The sequence below is a fragment of the Vombatus ursinus genome, unplaced genomic scaffold, assembly GCF_900497805.2.
Source record: "Vombatus ursinus unplaced genomic scaffold, bare-nosed wombat genome assembly UNPS02009205.1, whole genome shotgun sequence".
NCBI classification, from domain to species: Eukaryota; Metazoa; Chordata; class Mammalia; order Diprotodontia; family Vombatidae; genus Vombatus; species Vombatus ursinus.
This window is the reverse complement of record NW_020948983.1, coordinates 49613733-49633523: the sequence shown is the minus strand read 5'-3', so window position 1 is coordinate 49633523 and position 19791 is coordinate 49613733. Positions and strand designations below refer to the sequence as shown.

The 19791-nt window shown below is 35.5% G+C and overlaps 1 protein-coding gene across 4 annotated transcripts in view; it reads left to right on the top strand.

The window, feature by feature from the left end:
• The window catches only part of RORA (RAR related orphan receptor A), a 106254-nt gene extending 92279 nt beyond the window's left edge, over positions 1–13975 (top strand). For 3 of the 4 annotated variants that reach the window (XM_027851740.1, XM_027851739.1, XM_027851742.1), the window contains exons 4-10: positions 3316–3711; positions 8147–8268; positions 9193–9325; positions 10020–10127; positions 11413–11523; positions 12824–12936; positions 13698–13975. In XM_027851740.1, the coding sequence (XP_027707541.1) occupies positions 3316–3711; positions 8147–8268; positions 9193–9325; positions 10020–10127; positions 11413–11523; positions 12824–12936; positions 13698–13862 (1148 nt within the window). In that variant the 3' untranslated portion in view covers positions 13863–13975. The remainder of the gene's footprint in view (positions 1–3315; positions 3712–8146; positions 8269–9192; positions 9326–10019; positions 10128–11412; positions 11524–12823; positions 12937–13697) is intronic. The other variant, XM_027851741.1, reaches the window with a different exon arrangement.
• The last annotated feature ends 5816 nt before the right edge of the window (positions 13976–19791 follow it).

The window sequence follows — 19791 nt, the reverse complement described above, 5'->3', positions numbered from 1 at the left end:
ATTGTACGCTGAAGTCAAATATTTGTATACCCAAAGTATATGAGAATAAAGCAGAGCTTGGATCAGCAACAAATGTTCTTTTCATTAAGGAAAAATATTTTAAAAAGGAGAAACCATCTACCATCCAATTATAAGACATTCTAGATTTGCCTGGGAAACTATCTTAAGTGTACAGAATAATCAACACCAGATTGTAAGACAGTTATTCCATGCATGGAAACTGGGCACAAAACATATTATGTACATTTGAGGTCATTTCATAATGCTGGATGGTCCTTTCATGAGATCTAACTGAATATCATGTCTTTTCTAATAAGGTTTCTCTTTAAAGGACCACCCTGTAGAAATCAACTTCAGCTTACTGGACATACTGTCTAATAAAGTCTCCCCTATTGATGGAATCCAATATTTAGAAACTCCTGTGAACCTGCTTCTTACATAGAATGCAGCCCACAGTGGTGGTGGTGGTGTATATACATGGCTCTTGGAATATGAAAGAATAAAACTGAAATTTTTTGGAGCTGACAGATGCAGGTCACAAACAATTTACACCATATTCTTAGAAATTCCTGTGATGTGCAATGCCAGCAGATTTTCTCTTCTGTTGGCACTGAGCTGACAAAATTAGGTGTTGCTTGGGAACCTGTAAATTAAAGTCACAGGATGAGAATATATTTTCTCAAGAACAGTTTTTCTTTCTTATTTTGAAAGGTATTATTATGAAGGCACTATAGGGTAAGACTGTAGTTACTATGCAGTTGTTATACATATAGAGCAATAACAGTTCCACGAAACTTATTCCCTGGATATAATGGGACATATATTTTTTAATTGTTTCAGGAAAGATGGTCCCAGGATCTCTAGATTTTTTGCAAATGATAAATGGTACATACTGTTTTGGGTTTGAGGTCAGTTTTTGTACTTGAGAAATTATAGGTATCTAGGTGGTGGTAGACAGAGTGCTAGACTTGGGAATCAGGAAGACCTGAGTTCAAATGCAGCCTCAGACACTTAGTCACAGTGTGACCTTGGGCAAGTCACTTAATCTCTCGGCTTCAGTTTCTTCGTCTATACAATTTGGATAATAATAGCACTTACCTCACAGGGTGGTAGTGAAGATCAGATGAGAAAACACATGTGAAGTGCTCTACAAACCTTAAGTGCTATGTAAATGCTAGTTCTTATGGACCTAAACTCCTGGCCCTATTCAGTCAGGCTATAGAATGGTCTACCCAGGTTATGCTGCTTTTCTGCCCAAGTTTTGTCTGATCACTGTATCTGATGTTCCGTATTAATCAGTTTCTTCTACATGGAAAAAGAAGTAGTATATCATAAGTGTTCTTTGGCATAAAAAAATGTGCAACAACTATCTGGAGTGCTGACCTAAGCCAGCAAACTCATTTTCATTTTTCTTCCCCTGAAACAATGAGGTGGAGGTCAGATGAATTAATTCATATTTTCCATATCTAATTTCTAATTATAATAGCATCAGTAATACTTAACAGAGTCTTTTTGCCTATTTCTGTAAAGTGGAGAATTGTGATCTTTTACAGGAATGATTCAAGCTGATAAATAATTTTTCCTGAGTGATCTGATTGTTTCAGGAGAAATAATTGTACAAGCTGGATGATCCCCAGATAACTTCCTTAATTATCTTCTTCATTTTGTACCTGGAGGCACATCCCAAGGGAGAAACACTGAAGCCAAAATTCAAGTGTTGATAACTTGAGACCGGTTATGACAGAATGGTATTGTACACTTTCTGAAAAGCAGAGCCCAGAGATGCTCTAAGGTCTACCATGACCACATCAGGGATCTTCTTTAGATTTAAAAAAAAAAAAAAGATGCTTTAAAATACAGAGGAAAATGAGTCAAAATCTAGAGCACAGAATAGAGTTAGAGTATTAAAACTTTAGTGGCTGGCCTAAGGGAAGGGAATAAGCATTATTATGTGCCAGGCACTAGGCTAAGTTCTTCAGAAATAAAATTGGGATTGTATATATACATATATACATATATGTACATATATATGTGTGTATACATATATACAATGAGGACCTCACTTCGTCCTCAACAACAACCCTGGAGGTAGGTGCTATTATGATCACCATTTTACACTGGAGGAAACTGAGGCAAACACAGGTGTTGAGACTGGATTTGAGCTCAAGTCTCCAGGCCCATCCCACTATCCACTGTGCCATCTAGCTGTTTCTATCCTAAGAAATTATCATAGTAATCTGAATGTTGAAATGAGTTGGAAGACTGACTTTTGTCACTAGGTTTCCCAATGTAAAACATTCATTCTCTTGGTTTTGATCTAAAAATTGGAGAGAAGATGCATTGTGCTGTGGTGGAGGGATGTGAAATTATAATCAATATATGTAATATATAATCAGTTATAATCAGCTATCTGTAAACTGTCTCCTGACCATAAAGACAGTGTGTGTGGGTGTGTTTGTATTTATGTGTGACTGGACTTGCAATCAAGAGAGATCTGAATTTGAATCCTGCCCTAGATACCTAAATAACTGTGAGAATGTCACAAGAAGTTTCTGAACTGGAGTTTCTTTACCTGTAAAATGAGGATGTTAATACTTGGAATGATAGTATTAGATGGCATTTGTATAGTACTTTAAGATTTGCAAGGTACTTTACATATGTTACTCTATTTGCTCTCACAAAAACATTGGGAACTAAGTGCCATTATTCTATTATTATCTCCATTTTACAGATAAGGAAACTGAGGGTGAGAGAATTTAAGTGATTTGCCTCGTCATTCACCTATTGTGTATGTCTGAGGAAGGAGCTGAATTCTCTCTCTCTCTCTCTTTTTTTTGTTTTTTTGTTTTTTAGGCAGGGGGAGGCACTCAGGGTTAAGTGACTTGCCCAAAGTAGCACAGCTAGTAAATGTTGAGGCTGGATTTGAACTCAGGTCCTCCTGATTCCAGGGCTGGTGCTCTATCTACTGTGCCACCTGGCTGCCCGAGTTAAATTCTCAACTGTAGGTTCTTGGAGTCAGTCTCTTTACCATATAACCACCACCCTGTTACTGTCTTGCAACTATGTAGAGATATTTAAGGGGGAAAAAATGATAACATATCAGTACACACCTGTGTGTGTCTCAGGCTGTCACTTTAATTTTTAAGTTCCCAAGCAACACCTAATATTGTTTGTACTTGAGTGTGTATACACATATATTTGTTTATTTTAGGCACATATACATATATTCGTACGTGCATAAATGTACACACACACGCACACACACACACACACACACATACATTTTTGTGTGTCTGTCCTTTTTTCCCCCTCCAGCTGTAAAATTTGGTCGGATGTCAAAAAAGCAGAGGGACAGCTTATACGCCGAGGTACAGAAACACCGGATGCAGCAGCAGCAGCGAGATCACCAGCAGCAGCCTGGAGAGGCGGAGCCACTGACACCCACCTATAATATCACCACCAATGGGCTCACGGAGCTTCACGACGACCTCAGTAATTACATCGATGGTCATACCCCTGAAGGTAGCAAAGCAGACTCAGCAGTTAGCAGCTTCTACTTAGACATACAGCCTTCTCCAGATCAGTCGGGTCTTGATATTAATGGAATCAAACCAGAACCAATATGTGACTACACACCAGCATCGGGCTTCTTCCCTTATTGCTCTTTCACAAATGGAGAGACTTCTCCGACTGTATCCATGGCAGAATTAGGTAATACCAGAGAAAAGTTTCCATAATTGCTTTAATAACACCCTTTGAATGAAAAGTTAACGCGTTTAGCTTTCTCCTAATGAGTATGCTATTAGAAATTATAGCAGACCTTATCATTTGAGTGACCCTGCAGTCCCATCCTGTGTATCATCTCTTCATGGCTGAGTCAGTTACTGAATTGACTGCGAATCACGCTAAAGGTGAGGAAATGCGTTGCTCTCGCAGGAAGTTCAAATTCCACAGGAATTTTTTAGGTTTAGGAAATGTTACTGTGGATTTCTTTGAGATAGTTCCAGTTATTGCCCTATTCTCTAAAGGGTAAAGAGTGCTAGACTTGGGAATCAGGAAGACCTGAGTTCAGTGAAGCCGTAATTTTGTTTACTCCTCCACGTATTTTGTTAATGGACGCTAGCCACCCAATCTGTTCGCTTTACTGACTAATCACTGCAAAAATAACTGTAATTTGTTTATAGCTATCATTGCTAGGGTGCTTTAGATTAAATTTAGATGGGACTGCAAAAATGAAAAAACAAAATGTTCTTTCTAGGAAATTGCCTTTTGCCATTTTGATTGGATTTAAAGGATTGTGCTATTATCAGGGGACTCTTGATAAGAACCACGGTGGGTTTTTATTTGGGTCTGCTCCTCCTGATGATTCCTTACTCAAGGGTCTAATCCTTTGGGACCTTTCTGTGAGTTGCTGTGGAAGTGACTGATCTGTGACATTGAGAAAATTAAGACTTCAGAGGAGAAATTAACAGCAGGAGCAGAAAAACTTTGTAAGCAATTGAAATCCTCATTTGCGTTCTGTAGATGTGTGCTCTTCTTTTGGAGGATTTCTCCTGCCTTCTCTAGGTCTTTCTCCATTAGAAAACATTTTTTTTTTTTTTGGTAGGGAAGAGGGCAGATTTTTGTTGTCTATGAAAGCTTTCTGAAAATAGAACTGCATTTTGCAATTCCTCATTAATACTTATTTCATGAATCTAGATCCACGAGAGCACTTTTTTAAGCTTCAACTTTAACCAGTGAGTAATGTTAAAGGTATCTTCACATCTTTTTAATTAATAGAGAAACCTCTGAACTAGAAGACAGATTATTTTATTGTTGGTTTTCTTGAACTGGACCCAGAAATCTTTATCTTGTAATCTCAGTTGGCCCTTAAACAGAAATGTGAGGAAGGCAAGATTATAGAGATAAGCAAGGATTTGATTGAAAACTAACATTCTTTTTTTTTAATGACCCAAGATTGTTTTAATTTCAATGCCAAGTCTCCATAAATTCTATACTCTTTGCTATTCTCTGTTATCTTTGGGCATAGTATTGTTGCCTTAATACACATAACTAAAGTAACAAGCCACACACCAAAATTGCTGTCATTACAACAGTACAGTGGGAGTTGGGACCCAGTGACCCCAATATTTCTGTAGGTACTTTACTCAAGGGTCTTTCAAACTTTAGCACAGTGCTTGGCATCGTAGGTACCATATAAAAGCTTATTCCCTTCCCACTGATATCAGTCTGAAATGTAGAACTAAAATAGAATTGACTTGAAAAAGTATGTAATTTGATTACAATATCATATTTGAACAGTTTTGATTGTTTTATGTTAATTTTTAAATTTTATTTTGTTTTTTAATGTTTCTGTTAATTTTTTGTTAATTTGAACATCAGCTCCTTTAAAACATTAGTCCCTTAAACATAGTAGGCACTTCTGTCTTACTATTCAGTTGAAATGCAGGAAAAGAGTATTCCCATATTATGACAAGAATTAGCAAGTTGAGTGCTAATGTTCTAGAATTTAAGGGAATTCATGCATTTTTTAAAAAAAATTTAGTGTTTGAGTCTTAAACATAAGTAAATCATAATGATGTGATGTCAGAATAAGTCTTATCATTAGATTTTGATTTGCAAATGCATAGCAATTACAGATACGATATTGTAGGTTAGCATATGCTGCACTACCAGTTCATTCTTCTCATAATGGCTTCTAGCCTTCCAGAGTGGCATCTTTCGCACCTCCTACCCTGCCCCCCTATGTTTTTAATGGAAGCACTTCTAAATTTCTCTCTAGATAATTTGGCTCCATCATGAAGTTCTATATTTGGTTTAGGTAGCACAGTCTAACAACCCTGGAGACCTGTGTAGAAAATGAAAGTTATTTTCTTTTCTTCCCATTTCCATAATTGAGGAATAAAGCATCATTGGAAGAAATAAACGTCCCAACTTTTCGTCAGTGTGATATTTTCTTATTTGCTGAATTAGAGAGGCTTTACAGAGAGCAATACAATTTTCTAAAAACCCAGACTTCATCAGAACTCAGCAAATAAAGAGTTGTGAGTCATAATCAAAAACATTGTAATATACTGACTGGTGAGAATGTGGCCACTGCCCTCTACTGGTGAGTCATTCACATTTAAACATTCAGTTGTACCCCTTTTACTGACTGGTCAAGAAGTAGGGAGAAAGCAGCCTGGATCAAGTATATCAAGAAAGATGACCCATTTTACATGATGAGATACAACTCATTCAGCTATTGACTCAGTAAGTAGATGTATTTACTGTAGACAGTATGCAATAATATCTGCCCTATCCCGTCATCTGACTTACGAGTACAAGTTCTGGCTGAAGTGGATGCCATGTTTAAAGGACCATAGGGAATTCATTCCAGATTTATTGAGGCCCAGCCTCTGGGGCAGACTGGATCTATAGTGGCCTAAGGACAGCATTTTTACACAGTTCAACTTGTCATGTTCTCTACTATTGGCAATAGCATTGGAAACTTTTCAGTAATCTGTATCAGACTCAGCTGATTCTACATTCAACATTTTCATTGGTCGAGTTCAATTTAAACTTTTACAAATATTTTAATTTATTTGAAAGAATTATTAAAACCAAAGAAATTGTCCTATCAAGAAAGCTATGTTTCTTTAGAAGGTATTTCAATGCCTTATTTCAGGATTATTTGGGTATTACTTCTCTATTGCTTTATGTGTTCATTTTGCTAGCTGTTCCTTTCTATAAAACATCATCATTCTAAGGTGGTTTCCACACAGACAATTCTCATTCTGTTAAAGTTGTAATCACCTCTGGTTAAATGGGAATTTTTGATGGCAGTGTGGCCAAGTCAGCTCCCAGATCCATTCTTCGTCATATTGTATGTTTTTACCAGATATTCTTAATTAACTCTTCTTTTGACATAACCTTTGAATTCAACCCTTCAGCTCAATTCTCCATGCTACCATTCCTTTTTCAGAACTTCTTTGCCTAGCATCTAGATTTCTGAAACAGCCTTATAACTGGTTTGTCTCTAGTCCGTTCTGCCTTCAGTCTACCTTTACATGCTACAACTGAACTAATCTTCCATTTCTCTATCTCGCCAAGTCTAAACTATACATCTTGATATCATTCCTGGCAACTAGTTTGGTTTAACCTATCTGAAATTATTTCCCAGATAATGTTTTAATTTCCTTGATAATATGTGTAAACACACATAGACTCCCTCTTTACATTCACTTTTCAAAATCTTTTTAGGCATTACCTCTTCCAAGAAGCATTTCCCAATTATCTAACATTGATCTCTCTTTTCTTGACCTTCCACAATACTTATTCTCTATTTCTTATGTAATATATAATTACATTTAACCTTATACTGTTATACTACTTAATTGTTTTCAGTGTGTAAATCATGTCTTCCCTACAAGACAGAGACCATAGCATAGCTTTTTATATCCCTTACAGAATCTGATATAGTACTAGCTACATAGAAGGCATTAATTAAATGCTTATTCAACAGTTATATTATCTATTTCTGTATTTGTGCAGCCATATAATTGTCTAATTTATCAAGACTAAATTCTCCCCATGTGATCATTTGCAGAGGAGATACCTGTGCAGATCTCAGCCCATCAAGAAAAGGAATGAGATGTTACCTTAAGTTCAGAGTTCTCTTAAATACATCTAAAATGAATTGGTTTTATTTTCCCTTATGTTTTAGTTATGTCTGGCTTAATGTTCATTCATTCCCAGGCATCTTTGTAGAGGGATAGAATGTTATCAAGTTAGGAAGTTCTAAAAAGTTTTCATTCCTTGTCTGTTGGCAAAGTCCGAATTCCTCAGTCTTGTCTTCCTAAACTGAGTGCTCAGTGAATTGTTCAGAATGACTTACAGAGATTCTTGATCCTTTTTTGGGCCATACACCCCACCCCATACCTTTTTGCACTAAGACATTTTTAGGTCACTCTGTATTGATACAATTATCATAATTTTGGGGGCAAAAAAACAAATTCACAACCCCAGGTTAAGAAACCCTGACTTAATAAGCTTATTTAAGTTCTGAAAAATGCCAGAGTAATTAAAAAAAGGTTTATTTGGTTTAAAGATTAAAAGGGGGGAAATCATTGTGCTTTCTGATCTTTTTTGTTTTGTTTTGACTTAGAACACCTTGCACAGAATATTTCCAAGTCACATATGGAAACTTGCCAGTACTTGAGAGAGGAACTACAGCAGATAACATGGCAGACCTTTCTCCAGGAAGAGATTGAAAACTATCAGAATAAGGTAGAACCTTGGAGAATATTTTTAGGCCTATCACTTATAATGGGTCAAAGGGGTGAGGGTTGGGGGTTTAGAATAGAAGGTAGGTAAACTTTCAAAAATCTACATGAGTTTATATTTGTGTTTTGTTACATTTGAGAATTTAAAGACCAGAAAGATGGAGTAAAATAGTCTTAATTTTAGTTTTCTTGAAGTCGAGTCAGGTATTTAGAGGGTATGTAAAGGTTTTAAAACACACTATACCAAACATGCCAGTTTGAGTCTCAGACTTAAGGAGGAAGTTTTATAGAAGGAAATAGAAACCCAGTGAAGTTAAATTATTTGTCCAAGGCCATATATACTGAGAGTTAGTGATACAGCCAAAACTAAATCTCAGGTATCCAGTGATTTTTTTTTTTCCCATCCTTCCACAGAATAAACCTGAAACTGACTGTGACAGACAAGCTGCCCTCCAGCTTATTCTAGGATCATACTTACATAAGGCAAGCAGCTGGACAGGTTAGGGCTTACCAAAGCATCATTTGGGTTTGCTTTTGAAATGGCTACAAAATGAGAATAAGATGGCGCCATCACATTCCCAAAGGCTCAGTGGGATTGTTTCTGCTGATGCCATGGTACACCTCAGCTTTTTGCTATTTGTGTTCATAGCATATCTTCTTTGTCTTTGTCCTAGGCAGGGAAAAAAAAAATGTTGTAGGGGTTAGGGAGAGAGGAATAAGAGGAGGAACTTGAAAATTACTTTCTGCATCTAAATTAAAATAGATGAACTATTGATTTTATATACATAAAGGATATCAAACACCTCTACACAACTTGGTCACTGGAGTCCACTACCTAAGACGGATTTGAAAACATTAGACCGGTTAAACCAATTATGCCCACTTTGTGGGTGATTTTGTATGGTAACCCGTTTTCTCTCTTTCACAGCAGAGAGAAGTAATGTGGCAGTTGTGCGCGGTCAAAATAACAGAAGCTATTCAGTACGTAGTGGAGTTTGCCAAACGCATTGATGGATTTATGGAACTGTGTCAAAACGATCAAATTGTGCTTTTAAAAGCAGGTATGTGCTTTGCAGGCAGATTTCAAGGCCCATTTCACCATGCTTGTGAACGAAATGCTTCTTAAGGTGGGAGAGAAGAGTATTTTTTTTTTCTCTGCTGTCATTAACTCATATTTCTCTTAGCAAAAACCAACTTTAAATGGTTTATGTTAATTTTTAAAAATCAATTCATTCATTATGAGTTTTTTTTTTCTGAATGAATAAACATGTTTGATATGTATTTGTGTTCCTAAATTTTGACAAAATTTATTTCCATATTCTTTGACCCTATGGAAAGTTTGGATGGAGTAGGAGTGAAGAGGGTTGCTTGTGGTGCTCAGTAGATACCAAATTACCATTTTTTAAAATAATATATATATGCAGGTATGTGCACATGTAGGTTTGAAGTATTTTTCTTTCTCCTAGTAACACTAGAACTATTCATAGAAAAGCAGAAATGATTCTGAGGTTGTAATTTATAAATTAATCTTCTCTTCTGTAAAACCCAATGATGCCTCAGGACAATAATCTTTAATGATAGTAATACATCTCACTTATTCTGAATAAATCATTCATTCGACTGTAGAGTTCACCAGTTAAATTACATACCGTACCCATTACATCACCTAGACCATTGAAAAGCATATTTCTATTCATTGTATAGAATTAAATTCCCTGAAGTATTACAAACTAAACCATTTCTGTCTTTCTTTAGGTTCTTTGGAAGTGGTGTTTATCAGAATGTGCCGTGCCTTTGACTCTCAGAACAACACCGTGTACTTTGATGGGAAATATGCTAGCCCTGATGTGTTCAAATCCTTAGGTAAGAAAACTCTAAACTGAATTGCCAGGACAGCAGAAAGAGATACTTGGAGGGGTTTTGTCGTCCAAAATGGGGGCTAGTTATTTGAAAGCTAAAAAATAATGTTTTATTCTTCTTTTATTTTATACTATGCCACTACAGAAAACTCTAAAAAGCTTTTATGTTCTTATATGTGGTACCATAAATTCCTGTCATATCTAGCCTTTTGCTTGTCCTCTAGATATTAAATAATCATATTCATAATGTAAAAATTGTTGATATAATTTTGATAATGAGATATATACTGGTCTTTAGATAAGTACAGGCAAGAATTCCAAATTTAGAAGAAAATAAATTATTACTCAGAAATGGATACTATGTTAATACACAAAAATTTTAAGGAGCTATGATTTTGTCATTGTGAGAACTTCCTCCATCAATAAAAATCACACACTGACAAAAATCACTGCTACTTGATATATTGATATCCGTTCTAAGTAATATCGTATAGTTTTAGAGAATTACCTGAGGCTTATAAAGGTTAAGTGAATTCCGTATGGTCACACAGCTAGTAAATGTCCAAGTTAGTATTTGAACCCAGGGCTTCCTAATGCCAAATCCAGTACCATATCAATTCTGTTACAATGCCTACACACACACACACCATACCATATCACACCACACCCATTGTATAGAAATGTAATGATAAAACATTTCAACTTATTTTATCTATATAAAAGTAGGACAGAGGTATGTTAAGTTATATTTTTTTACTGGAAAATTCACAGAATGTTTGTAGATTTTAATAATTTTGAAGTAAACTAGGAAGCATCCATAACTAAATTACTTTTACATTAAAAATTCAACTAAAAGCTGTAGTAGTAGTAGTAGTAGTAGCAGTAGTAATAGCTACTAGTATTTATGTAACACTTTAAAGTTTGCAAAATGCTATTGGATTATCTCAGTTTGTCCTCACAACACCCTCTGTGAAGTAGCTATTGTTAGCCTCATTTTACAGAGGAGAAAACTGAAGTAGATACTTTAAGTGACTTGCCCAATGTCACACAAGTAGTAAGTGTCTGAGGCTGAATTTGAACTTAGGTCTTCCTGACTCCAGGTCCAGTACTCTATCTATCCACTGTGCCACCTCGTTGCCTCTTGAAAATTGCTACCGCCACTTCTGAATGTAGGTTAATCATTTAATTTTCTCAAATCAGATACTTATACCTAAATAGTATGATAGCCATATCTTTTTCTCTAGAATGTTAGCCCAAATTCCAAGTCTTTTATGTTTTTATTTTGACAGGTTGTGAAGATTTTATTAGCTTTGTTTTTGAATTTGGAAAGAGTTTATGTTCTATGCACCTGACTGAAGATGAGATTGCATTGTTTTCTGCATTTGTGTTAATGTCTGCAGGTAAGGCTGATTTCAATTAATAAAATAATAGCTTTAAGATTGTCCAGGCAAAGAATTTCTGATTTTAATATTAGTAAGTATAACTTCCCTTTCTTGACTAGATAAAAAACATTTTCTCCGAAATGTTAAATTGGGATCTACCAGTGTATACAATTCAAATAATACCTTTAAAAAATAATTGCCCCACAATGGGTCTTCCTGGTGGTTCATCTAGGCTATATTCTACAGGTAGAGATTCCAAATGAAATAACGTGAATGGATCTTGTTTGCCTTGACAGTAAAAGTTGGGAATGTACCTCCTAAAACATTCTACCATCTCTTAATAAACCATTTTGGCACTACTTTGCATGACTTTATCCCACCCTTTATATTTGTATTTCAGAGTTATAAGATCCATTCGTTTACTACTTCCTGCCATGAAATATTTTATGCAATTACATTATTTTTCTTGAAATGATTTGATACTTGGAAGTCTTAGTAAAACTCTTAGTTGCCTTAAACTATAGGGTAGTTCTAATATTTGCCAGAAAGGACACTCACTCGAGTATGGATGTACCGTGTACACTTATAGGGCATAGTAGTTTCATCTAAAAATTTAGTTATCTTGAAAACTTGAGTGCCCATGATAGTTTTATCTATTTGTATACATGTTGTCTCCTTTAAAATGTGAGCACCTTGAGGGCCAGGACTATCTACTTTATCTTTATATCCCTAGCACTTAGCATAGTGCCTTGCACTTCAGTAAGAGCTGAATAAATGCTTTGTGATTGATCATCTTCTTTTATGCATACACAAGTTAAATTCAAATAGCATATCCAGTTATGAAGAGATCCTACTTCTACTCTAAGAAGCAAGTTATTTCAGGGTCTTACACATGCCCTATTTATCCATTATAAATGCTTAATTGCTTATAAATAAATGCTTATAAAAGCTTAATTGCCCATGCCCTGCTTTATAAAATTCAAAAGGAAACTGTAGAGAGAATTCATCAGTCCATCCAGAAGCATTTATTAAGCACCTACTATATGCCAGACACTCTGATAAGTGCAGGGGATACCAATATAGGCAAAAAGAATTTCCTACTTTCAGGGATCTCACACTTTAATGGGGAGACAACATGCAAACAACTATATACAGACAAGCTACAGACAGAATAAACTGGAGAGGATCTCAGAGGGAAGGCACCAGCATGATCAGTCTTTAAAAGAGCTTTGATAAATTATGTTAGAGAAACCTATGGACTACTCCTGATTATGTGATATTAGAGGAATACTTCAGCCATCTTCCTGCTCACTTTTAGATCGCTCGTGGCTGCAGGAGAAGGTAAAAATAGAAAAATTACAGCAGAAAATTCAACTAGCACTTCAGCATGTCCTACAGAAGAATCATCGGGAAGATGGAATATTAACCAAGGTGGGAGCCAGAAAGTCTCCAGTTGGTGACTCCTTGTCTTAGACTATCTGTATTGTCTCTATGTGTGTTATAGTATTTTGGTAGGTGCTTTGTTAGTTTGTTTATTTGTGGTGACTAGTTGGAGTACATTTGCCAGTAAGTGGAAGAATGAGGATTGAAAATTAATTTTATTATGTTTTTAGGTAGCATGGAGGTAAGTGAAAGGGAGGCAAATAGAGGAGATAGTTTCTAATGGACTTAGCTCTCTTTTTCCTTGCCTACCATGCAAATGTGAACTCAGTTACTTTCATGAATAGACAGGGCTGATGACTGGGGCAGCGAGGTCTGATGCAGTGGATACAGCACCAGACCTAGCGTTAGCAAGACCTGAGTCCAAACCAGCCTTTGGCACTACCTAACTGTATTTGTAAAGCTCTTTGCAAACCTTAAAGTGCTCTGTAAATGTTGTTGTTATCATTATGTTGAGAGGAAGACAATGTGGCACAGTGGAAAAAATCCTGAATTGTCTATTGGATTCCATGGGTCTTAATCAAATTCTGCCAGTGACTGATTGTACATCTCTGGCAAAGTTAATTCACCTTTTCTGGAGCTAATATTCCTTATCTTTAAAGTGAAAGAGAAAAATTCATATGGACTGAAGAGAGGCCCAAGTATAAAATAAGGGTATTATTGTTCTAAGGTGCCTTCTAGGTTAAAAAAAAAATTTCTCAGTCCTTGACTGTTTTTCTCCTCTGACCCTCTGTGTTTCCTTCTCTTTACAGTTAATATGCAAGGTGTCTACATTAAGAGCACTATGTGGACGACATACAGAAAAGCTTATGGCATTTAAAGCAATATACCCAGACATTGTGCGACTTCATTTTCCTCCGTTATACAAGGAGTTGTTCACTTCAGAATTTGAGCCAGCAATGCAAATTGATGGGTAAATGTTATCACCTAAGCACTTCTAGAATGTCTGAAGTACAAACATTAAAAAAAAAAAAATTAACCAAGACACTTTATATGGCCCTGCACAGACCTGGAGAGCCAACACACTGCACATCTTTTGGTGGTCGGGGTCAGGCAAAGGAGGGGAAACAATGAAAACAAATAAAAGTCGAATTTGTTTTTCTCATGCATATGATTTCCATTATGCCTACAGATATGGACCCTTTTTCTGTCTTGGCTTCTTGATCTTTGACCTCTGTTTACAAGGTTGTCTTTTCTTGTAGTTCACTGCCCACGGACTTTCTACCGAGTAATCAGTCTTTCTAGTCAGAACAGAGAAGTCCAATAGTAACCAGGGACTGCTGGGGATGCAGAGCAGAGGTTGACTGCCCTGGTTTGTATAACCTGCTCATTGTCTCATGAAGGAAGATTTTTATTTTTTTCACCTATTATTGCCAGTAGGCAGGACAGCACGGAAAGGGTCCATAGCAATAGCAACAATAGCATTATAATATATTACAGGGTAAATGGGCATGAAGACTATATATAGCTAAAGAGATATTGTTTATATATTGTTTTAATTAATATAAAATGTAGTAACTGGTATAGCTTTTCTTGTTGAATTGATAAGGCACTTTTCATTTTGCACCTTTTTTTCTTTAAATTAAATGCTAGCGTGTTCATTGTTGTGTCGCACGTGCACCAGAAAGGCAAGTTTAACTGAAAAAAAAAAGGCTTGGAAGGTACGCAAGGAGGTGTTTATGCTGCTGTTTTCAAAAATACTTTTAAAAGAATGGCTGGTCATATCTAGAAATGATTATGTTCATTTTTTATACATGGAATTCGAGTCTGAAACTGACATAGCCCTAAGGACACTTTGCCTTTTGGCAAGTTTTAAAAAACGAATGTATTTAAGCTTCCTACAAAAGTATAATTGCAACTCTAGGTTGAGACTGAGCATGTAGACTGTTAGGCACATTTCGGAAAAGCTTTTTAAGATGCTTCTTGTTCTCCTCCCTACCCCTGCCCCTGTAAATCTCATAGCCCTAATTATGCCGAATCCAGTATTTGTATTTAGACATCTCCCAGTAGCACTCATTGAGCTTTGGAACAAATCAGTAACCAGTGTATTTATTGGAATTAACTTTTTACTACCAGAACAAATTTGTGGTCATAAAGCACAGACTAAGGGGAGGCATGAATTAGGGGTAAAAGGGGTGGAGAAGCAGTTCTTATGGGTTCTTTTTATACTGTGGGAATCCTGAAAGCATACCGCAGAATAAACTCTAGTTATTCCCATATTCTAGAATTCTAGAAAATATTGCAGTCTTCATTTTGTAGGCAACAGAGGGTAGAACAGAGGCAAGATATGTTGAACCATTTTATCTTATTTGTTAAAGAGTGAGTAAAATGTTTTTATGTTTAGAAAGTGAAGCTGATACCACCAGTACATAATGTTTTCAGTAGGAAAATCAGGGCTGCAATTTATTTTGTCATATCATTAGGAATATAGTTGGGGTTTTCACACAATGGGAGAAGGGGGATTTCCCCCATTCCCATAGGAAAGGAGTAATATCAAGGTACAGTGAGCTTATTTCCAGAACAGGATGGTCATTCCTTCCTCTTAAGTCTATAAATGTTCATTTTGGTCCCACAAGGTGTCATACTGAGTCCAAAACATGGGATTCAGACACCTGATTTTTTTGTGTGTGTGTGTTGAACTCTTCAGCCCTGTTACCCATATGCTAGTGTATGCCTCAGGGCAAAAAGTATTTGATGCCTGTGATATCATTTGATAACCATTACATATGCGAGGGACCTGAATATTTTCATTCTGTTTCATCATGCTAGAAGCAAAAAGAGTAGTGCCAAATGTATTTTCAAGGACAGTTTTTTTTGTTGGTGGTGGTGGTGGTTTTTTTTTTTTTTTCAGTAGCAGGATGGAACTCACACACAGAAAAAGAATGTGTAAAACCCAGTCTGCTTTCTGGAATTGTGGTCACCCACAGCTGTCTGGAATATGTTTTTGTAGGTAGTCACTCAATCTCAAACACAAACTTTCTCCACATTTCTTCAATATACCTTGCCTCACATCTCCACAAGGCAAGTTATGTCATACTCATGGTTTAGGAAGAGGCCTTCTACAGCTTATACAAAAGAGAGGATGTCTTTTGTGGCCTCAAGGTACAAATGGAACTTTAATCAATTCCTTCTATACTCACAGAAACCTTTACTTTTCCATTAGAATTATCTCCCGAATCTTTCCCATGGAATATTGGTTTTGACTTTATATTCTGTTGCCTTTTTTGGCTTCAGAAAAAAAATTAATTTAATTCATATTCAATTGACTCCTTTGCTTAAAGTTTTTGAAAAAGTAAAGAAATTCTTTGTATGGTAGATCTGTATGAAGCCTAGATAACATCTTGAACATTATATAGATACACATACATGTATTACTTATATATTTGATCAATAATCATTGTCTAACAGTAAACAGAAAATGAAAGTAAACTATTTAAATACCTTAACATGTGGCTACATAAAGAATGATTATCAGTTAAATACAGAAATTAACAGTCAAAATTGTTCATTTAGGTAAATATGCTCCCCTACAAATTGATTGTCAGTTTCTGCAAAACATATATACTAAGTTAATCCCATGTCTTTATTTGTCCATAATATCCTACTGGGCTGACTAATGAGTTACTATATTTCTTTTTTTTTTAAATTGGTTTCATTATCAGTCACTTCTGATTTACTAAATTTTGGATGTGGTTTTATTAAAGTATGTTAACTTTTTTTAACCAAAGCTTTCTGAATATGACCAGCCTCAGGTGCTAGTACTTTTAAAGAGCAACTAAACTTAATTTCAGTGTCCATTTTCAAGATTCTGATGAGCTAATCTTTTCTAAGGGTGAGACAGACCTTGATGTTGAACATCTGTGGAGATTGCTATGATACCAATTCTAGAAAAGATCTAACATTGTACCAGATGTAAATCTTGGGTATCATTACTTCAGAGTGTCATTGCTTCTGAAGGAAAGGCAGGGATAAATCAAGATAGAGTAATATAATGCTGCTACCAGGTCTTTTTGAAAGACCAAGAGGATGTTGAATATTATGAACTAGACACATTTTATAGGAGTAGACCATTAGGATCCAAGATCTGAAGTGAGGTGATATATCCCATTAATAATATGCTGTGCATAAATGAATGTGAAAAACTTTGAATTTTCATTTTCTGCTCTCATTTCTTCCTTGTTACATGAACATCTATCATATGTTTTGCTAACACGGGAATAGTTTTTTTTTAATGATTCTTATCATTAAAGTTGCCCGTACCTAAAAAGTATCCACCAGAAGATTTCTTTTTTCTTTTTTTTTTTTTGTGGGTTGGGAAACTGGTCCCACATCAACATCATTATTCCATCATTGAGCATGTCATACCACTCTCAATTAGAACAAATATGGCTTATGTTAAAAACCTGGATGCCGTATATTGCAGTGGTATCTATAGAGCTGGTTTCTTGTGACAATTTTGGCTTTGTTCACAGTAGAAAACAAAGCTACAGCTTGATGGCAAAATGAGTCTTCAAGCAGATTAACTATTTGCTTTAAAGTCTAGAATTTGGCTGTTTTGTTTTTAGAGAGTGCAGTATACTCTTAGGTCTCTAAAATCCTTATTCACCCTTTGTAACTTAAGCAAAGTTGATTTGAGACACTGCTTCTTCTAAGTTTGGTTGTTCTTTACGAAGTTTGTACATTTATAGTATGGATACCCAGGTCTATGTGAGCATGTGGGAAGGTTGGGGGAGTGAATGAATGTGTGTGCAATGTGAGTGAGCGTCTGATTGCTTCTAGGCTACTAAGTGTCAATGGAAAAAGAAAATGTATTCAAAATATGTAAGTCAAAAATAGAAGGTGGAAAAAAAGATTTATTCTATACAAAGCCTTGTCTGGACCACTTTAGAGAGACTTCTATTTTTTTAACCCTTCTATAAATATTTGATGGCACTTGAAATATTCCTGCAATAAAATGTGATTTGTGTAAAGAAAAAAAAGATTTTGTAATGTGAAACAATGAAAGAAAGTAATGTAATTTTCTAAAAAAAAAAATACAAACAAACAAACTTTGTATTATTTTCTTGATGGAATTTGTCTATCTGTCTTTGGAAAACTTTTTATTTCATTGAATGTGCCATAGTAGAAATACGTGTTCTTAAGTTTTCAACTAAGGAATAGCTGTTTGTGTTCCGACATTCCAAAATGCAAGACAACATAGCAGAGTCCTAATTAAAAAGTTGAATTAGTCTGTAAGCTTCTATCATTGTTGCTTTTTTGCACATGTTCTTCATTCCTCTATAGTGCAATATGTACATAGAGCACTTGCGGGTGTACCTTGATCCCTCAGGGAAAAAAAATACATATTTGTACAGGTTTTTTTTTTTGCCTTTTTTCTTTTTTTTTCTTTTTTTTCTTTTTTGCTAAGGAATGTCGATTGAATCACTTGTTTATTGTTGAGGGGCAGCCAGATAATTATCCTAAAAGCCACTGTCTCAAACATTGATTGTTTAAATCACACATGTCCTTCTAGTACTTTTATTTTTAAAAAATAAAAAGTTATTTTTTGACAGTTCTTTGTGCTGATTGGTGAAAAAAGGGTAAATAAGCACCTTATGATTGACTTAACTGTGAATGACAATCCATCTTGTTATCAACAATTCTTAGAAGCCCTATCGTTTTTGGAGTTGGGGTTAAGAGTCAGAAACTAATGTGCTCAGGGATCTTCTAAAACTCTTAAAACAGGGTGGCCAGTACTACTGGGACAAATTTCATTTTTCATTATTATTAATAATATCCCTCCAAGGCACAAGTGAACTGCATAAGAACATTAGTATGTTAACTATTCACATTTATCTCGTTTTGTTGTCTGAAACCTATATTCTCTTTGGTCTTATGTGCTTAAAAATGGCATAAAGCTGTGCCATTCTGTTCTAAAGCTAAATGAACATTAAGCGTATTAACAAAGGAACATCATTCAGAGTTCCAGTGCACACATTATGTGCTAGTTCTGTAATTATTATGAAAGTTTTCATGTCAAATACATTTTCAGCTTTCTACAATAAAAAATATATTCTGGAATTTACATATGGATAAAATTAAAAAACACTATTCCAAACAAGAGGTGAATAACTGTTCTCTCACTCTTACTCTATCACTTTCTCTGTCTCTCCTCTTTCCACCCAGTCTAACCCCTTTCTCTCTCTCTGCTTCTCTTTCTCTTCCTTTTCACCTCTCTGTCTTTCTCCTGGTTTTTTTTTGTGATAGAAATAAATAGGCAGAAGAAGGCTTTAAATACCTTATAGACAAAATACCCCACATAAGCATACTTTGAGACCTTTATATAGTCATTGGATCAGGAATAGCTATATATACTAACTGCTTAATTTTAGACTTTTGGGGGAAAAAACTCATTGCATTCATGTCATTAGAACCTATTAAATTCTGGTCTAAGAAAACATTTTTTAACCACTTCAGTGTCAAAATATAGTATAATAGAATATCTTTAAAACACATTACAAGTCAAATCCTCCCTCTCAGAAATGCAATAGGGACAAACAATAAGATCCTAATATGGTAATTTCCATCTATCGAACAGTTTTTTCTTGTCCTTCAAAGCCTGCCTTATAAAGCAATTTCATCACATTGAATTAATTGAAAGAAACTCTTCCATCACTTCTTTTAAGACACACAAAGGCTTTCCTCCATCTGTGCCTGCAATGTAGAACAGGCAAACATTTCTATGTAGCAGTTTGTTTTTGTTCAATTTTTCTTTAGTGACATCAGCTCTTGTTGTGCTCTTCATTTAACACCTTGTTTCAGCACCAAACTGCCATTGTAGATTACAAAAACCTTACATCCTCTTTT